Genomic DNA, 6000 nt, shown 5'->3' on the forward strand with positions numbered 1-6000 from the left:
CACGCTTTGATTACAAAGATCACATTGTGCTGCACTTGTGCGGAAAGTGCCAAACCGTGGATCTGTGTAATAACCTAGAAAAAAAAAGAAAGGGAAAGCAACTCGCATAAGTGTCAAAGTGAGGGATATTTTAGAATTTCATAATTTTCAGATATTGCTGTGTGAACAGGAAAAGGCCAAAAGGAGTTTCAGCCCCCCCATCCTTTCCACCCCCAAAACGATGACTCATGAACAGCTCTGGCTTACGTTTATGAGTTCCGTTTCCTGTGCCAGCGCCTGATGGACTGCGGGTGAAAGAACACCAGTTGGAAGCTCGGCCTCTTGATATTTGGGGCTCGCGTTGAAGTCGACTGCAGCAAGTTTTGTGCCTCCAGATTTGGGAGTTTTCTAATGAAGCCGAGCAGCTGCAGTTTTCCCTTCAGTCTGGAAACGAGAGGCTTTGTGTCTCTTGTCACCCTGTGTTAATTTGGGCCCTAATGTATTTTATAAACAAAGGGCTGCTCTCTAGCCTGACAGTCGTGACACCTTGATTCCAGTGCAGGATGCATGCAGGACGGGGTTACACCATTAATAATCAACTGGCAGCCATCACACCATTTTAACCACGATCATTATGATAAAGGGCATACACTTAATTACAGGCCTGCTTAATTATAGCTCTGTTGAAGCTCGTTTGTTTGGTCAAATGCTAATTATACCACCACGCTCTTGGCAAGTCCTCATTTCAATCCACTTTTTTTGCCAGCTGAACAGTGCGGCTTATTTTCATGCAAATTTGATATCTGGTGAATGTTTTGTCTCTCTTCTTTCCGCTTTTCTGTGCCTAGTGTGAGTGTGTCTTTGTTTCGGAGGTGAACATCTCTCAGACAAGACGGAATCGGGAATAATCAAGAGTAATTAAACTGGAAGAGGGCTAGGAAAGGGCTGGGTTGGAGGAGAGAGAGTGGAGGTGCTCAAATACAGCGGAGAATTAAAAAAAAAAAGCCTTTCATCTTCTCTCCGTAGACGGAAGGAAGGGAGGTGTCAGGGTGGCTGGGGATGTTGATAGCTTTGCTGTTTTTATAATCCCACGTTTAGTCTCGTGGAGATTCTTGGGATCAAGAGTGGGGAGTATTATGTTTATGTATAAAAGTCAGACTTCAACTTTGTTTTTTGTTTTTTTGCAGCTTTGGATGATGTGCCCTTTGTGATCTCGGAGAAGTTTTCGCAAAAAATCCCCAAAGAGGTAAAAAAATAAATAAATAAATCAAAAGGTTTCGTGGCTCTAGTGACAAACTGCAAAATGATTTCTTATGAAGGTGCCGATGATTTTTCCTACAAACTCTCTTCAGGTGAACACTAGTTCTGTCCTTTTCTTCCTTTCTTCGCCTTTTTTTCTCCCTATTCTTTCCTTTTCCTTTCCTCCAGACTGAGTGATGAATGCGTGCAGTCAGGCAGAGCTGGCTCAATGCAGTCCATTTGGCTGGCTGGCGGTGGTTGTCACTATAGCCCCGTTTGTATTGACACAGAGAGGGAGAGGATTAAAGATTTTAAGCATGCTTACTTAGCCATGAGCCTAACCGCCATGTTTCTTGTGTGTGTTTTTTTTATCTTCCCCCTTCTCCTTCTCCCTCCTCCTCTCCCCTGCTTTTGATTTCAGATGCAGCAAGTCAATTTAATGGGCATTACGATCAAATCCCTGGCAGACATCGAGGAGGAAGTGAGTAGAGGCTGCAATGCTCGGCTGCCGCTGACGCCGCTGGCCCAGAATGCAAAGCAAACGGTCTTGGGGTTGTAATTAAGTGTCTGAGACAGCGAGGCCCTGTTGGCTCCACTAAGCCCCAATTGAATAAAAGCACGGCCAAGCTAGGCAGCCATTCTTTCTTAAAAGCTTCGTATCCTGTTCCAAAACACTTGACTTATATTCCCCCAATTCTACTCTCCCCCCCACCTCTCACACAGCTCAATCGAGAATCTTGCAAGCAGCGCCGTACATCTTAAGGAGCCTTTTTCCGGTCACATAAACTTTTTAAGTTTCCAATCAGCTTTGCAGTTAAAAATAAATAAATAAAAAGTTAAGAGATCACGCCGAGTGAGTAGAAAGCGCCACAAAGCCCTCCACATTTCTGATGAAACACTGTAGCCTACAGGCATTCGTATGAAGCAGATCAGCTGTGTGCAGCAGCTCCTTCTTTGGAGCTCATGTGTTTGTGATGGCAAAGAGAAAGAGAGCCGCTATGTCTTTGTGTGAGCGAGCGTGCGCGTGCGAATGTGTGTAGGTGTGTGTGCGTGTGCTTTAAAGAGAGTGACAACCCCCCTTCTCTCTCATTAGCACGGTATCTCGGTATCAGAACTGCCAGGAAGTGACAGACCACTGTAAAAGAACAGGTGCTGTTGGGTTTGAGATGTGTTACAGAGCAAACACTCCCTCATCAAACCGGGTGTCTGTTCTGCACTCTGCCTCTGTCTTCTGTCATATACTATCCAAATCACACAGAGTCGCCATCTTGTCATATGGTCATCTGAATGAAGCTCATTGTCAGCACAGGTATTAATGGCATGTACATATATGTGTATGTGAGTGAGTGTGTGTGTGTCCCGGTTGGAGACAGCCTGACTGCTCATCCTATATGTTCTTTCCCCCCCCCCCCTTCTTCCTCTCCCCTCTTCTCATCCTTCCTCCTCTCCTCCTCCTCCTTCCTTTCTTCTCCGAGAGTGTGATTAGCAGGAGGACACATGGTGAGCTGAGCTGGGGAAGAGAAGGGAAGGGCATGAGAAATCATTAATTACAGCCGCGCTGGAGCTGATGAAGTAAATGTGAGATAGTGTAACACACAAGATTTAGTGAAGTGGACGACAGCACAAGATTAATGGTGGGGCCAGGCTGATGAGGATGAAGTCACAGCTTAGCTTGATAATTAGTTTCCAAGTGGAAACATCCCTCACCATTGTGTTATTTTTACTTCTCTCCTCTTATTATTACCCCACAATGATATCTGCAGGACAAAGGAGGGGGTGGGGGGTGGAAACGTAGTCTGTGATATTCTCGCAAACACGCTGGAAAACATCCTGTCTGTAAATTTTCTCCTTTTTTTTTCCGGGTCTGTGCTACATTATTAATTTAATATCCACCGTGTTTTCTTTTCTTTTCTTGTCTTTCTTTTCTCCAGGCTGCTAAAGAAGCAGAACTTTATTCGTGGTTGTATAAAACAAAACAAGACAAAAAAAGGCAGCTGTTTTGGATCTAATTGTCCCTCAGCTGGAAGTAGATTTCTTCTTCTCTTGTCCAGAAGAGGTCACTGTCCGTGCCTCACTGTAGGGCTCCTTCTCTTTTTTTCCTCCCTTATTCAGAAACTGGAGGCGCTTTCTGCACAGAACCTAATTGCCTCCTTTTTAAATCCCTTTAAAATTATAGATTCATGGAAGAGATGCGCTTTCCAGAATTCTACATATGCACATGTAATTGAGGAAAACTGTTGTAATCACAGCCACAGTTGTAGATAAGACCATTTCCTAACAGGCATCACTTAAGCCATGTCTCAGATGATGTTGGTTCCAGCAATTAGGCATTCTTTTCATTTCCCAAATGACTCGCAAAACTTGCGGATATTATAATTGCTTTTAGCCACGCATATCTAATTTGTGTCTTTTTAAGTGTTAATTAGTAAGCGATTTAAAGTGACGTCTTTATGTAGTTTGCTCTGCTGAAAAATGTTGTTGGCGGCTGGCTAATGATTTTCAGAGGGAGTACGTTAGGGTGGAAAAGAAGTGTGTATCCACACATGACAAGATTTTCATTAGCACCTATGTATGATTAGTTTTCAGTGCTTGTGGGGAGTTGGGTGTGTGTGTGTGTGCGTGTGTGTGCTTCTCTTCCTGCTTATGTTTGCGTGACTGTGCGTTTCCATGTGAATGTATGGCAGGACAGTAGTGTACAGGGGGTATGTGAGAGGGAGAGCTCCAAATAGAGGTGGAATTAATGAAGACAACATGTCACATATTTTTGGCAGTGGAGCAGGGACAGGAAATGAAGCCCGGCTCGTCTGTGTGACTGCCGCCCATGTTCTAGTGTGTCACTGTCCTGTCAGCCTGTGTGTAAAACTGGCAGACATTGATACATGCTCTCCCTGATAACACCCCATTCCCCCATCCATCATCCACACTCACACACGTACACGCAGGAATATTTATTTACTGTGCCAGATGTTAGAGACTGAATTTTTGTGTGGTGTTGGTGGCGGTGAAGTGGGGGGAGGTAGAATTTCTTTTCGCAAATAACGGGCTTGTGATATGTGACAGCTTTTGGGTAAGTTGCAGATTCCCCCCTCAAGTAGATGAAAATGAGGAAAGGTGGTGCTTTGAATCCGGAGAAGCCGATTTCAGCCATTGTGGCTCTGTGGAGTCAGTTGGAGAAACTTATTTGAGTGATCATACAGCATCACCTAGTGCTGCGTTGCAGTAATAACAGCTGTCTAACTTGGTGGAGTGGGCACAGCTTTTGGTGCAAAAGTTTCCAGAAAGCGCTCACAAACAAAATCATGAAAACTTCAGTATTTCAGAGATGTCGTTTAATAATTTAGGGCCAACAGTGTTATTGTTTTTGGCTTTTTTTTTTTCAGATCACACACCACAGCCACCACAAATTTAACATATGCACATCACCCCCAGGAGCTCTGCAGTCATTTTTTTATGATGGTTAATCGAAGCCAGAGATTGAGGGGCTCCGAAAACTGACTGAATGAAAACGTTTAAATTTATAAACCACGCTTTCGCAGAGGTATTCATTAATGTCAGTCTGTAGTGTTTCCATATCAAGGCCAAAAACAGTCTTTGACGTTCAGTGTTGTTTTTTTAAACATGACATCACAGGTTTGTGGCACTAAAATTTTAATTCTACTCAGTTGGATTTTGATCTTTTTGGAAAAACGAATTTAAATAATAAACATGCATAAAATCTTTGAAACAAAACAAAAAAATGAAGCATTTCCTGTCGTTAACGCCACAGAAGTCAACAGTGTTTCAGGCTCTCACTTTATTTCTAGCCTTGTCCATGCCAAGCCACAAGGGGGCAGTGGTTCTGTTTAGTTTCTCAGTCTTTGGGGAAAGTAGCAAATTATTCTTTAATGTTTAATCAGTTTGTTTTTTAGTTTATAGTTATGAAAATGTTTGACTGTAACATTTGATTTTTGGTGGATTTGCTGCTTGATGTAATTGTTGGTGATGTTTTTATTCTGTTAACAGTGTGTGTACCTCTTTGTCTTCTTCTTCTCTTTGCAGTTTCAGTACAACTTCAGCACAGAGCGAAGCATTGTTCTGTAACTTGTCACCGAGCCTCGTCTCAGCTGACAGAGTCGCAGCGACTGAGAGAGTACAGACGGACAAAGGGGATTATTCAGAACAATCATGAACTATCAAATTACACCACAATTTTGAATTGTGTAATTTAAAAAAGGGGGAAAAAATAGTCCTTATGGAGATACTGGGATGATGGATTGTATTTAAATAATTCAATACTTTAAATATTTTAAATAGTTGCTACAAATGTGCACAATTAAATTTGACAAAATAATTTATTTTTCATGACGGTTACTTTTCTAAATTTGCATTTTGTCTTATTTCACCCATCACGTTCAAAGTTCATCTTTTCTAGTTAGTATTCCTGAATAGATTCATTCATGAAAGTATGTTAGCTGTGACTCACATATTGCTCATCAGGGTAACGGGTACATGCTGACAGTAAGTAGCAGTCGGAGTGGAACAGAGAGGCAGCTTCATCACACACGAAAAGGCCGGTCTAACGTTCATTTCCCAGCAGAAGCATCTTTCCGTCAAGAGGTTTATCATGAGCAGCACGCTGCAAGAATGAGCAGAGCCTTGGGACACGGGAGCGCTTACCCCAGGCGCCCACCCACGTCAGCAGTGACTCCTCCACTGAGTCACCGAGAACAGTTTCAGATGCCATATATATTCACCCAGCTGCAGTTTGCTACAGGAAACTGGTTAGGAAAATCAATTCGAGGG

The 6000-nt window shown here is 42.9% G+C and overlaps 1 protein-coding gene across 8 annotated transcripts in view; it reads left to right on the forward strand.

Annotated features, from left to right (window-relative positions):
* The window catches only part of LOC309719636 (multivesicular body subunit 12B-like), an 88456-nt gene extending 82456 nt beyond the window's left edge, over window positions 1–6000 (forward strand). For 7 of the 8 annotated variants that reach the window (XM_082555888.1, XM_082555895.1, XM_082555889.1 and 4 more), the window contains 2 exons: window positions 1167–1225; window positions 1640–1840. In XM_082555888.1, coding sequence (XP_082412014.1) covers window positions 1167–1225; window positions 1640–1777 — 197 coding nt within the window. In that variant the 3' untranslated portion in view covers window positions 1778–1840. Of the gene's footprint in view, window positions 1–1166; window positions 1226–1639; window positions 1841–5256 lie in introns of those variants that run through there. The other variant, XM_082555894.1, reaches the window with a different exon arrangement.

The sequence above is a fragment of the Aulonocara stuartgranti genome (genome assembly GCF_965226115.1).
Source record: "Aulonocara stuartgranti genome assembly, chromosome: 12".
In the NCBI taxonomy this organism is placed as follows: Eukaryota; Metazoa; Chordata; class Actinopteri; order Cichliformes; family Cichlidae; genus Aulonocara; species Aulonocara stuartgranti.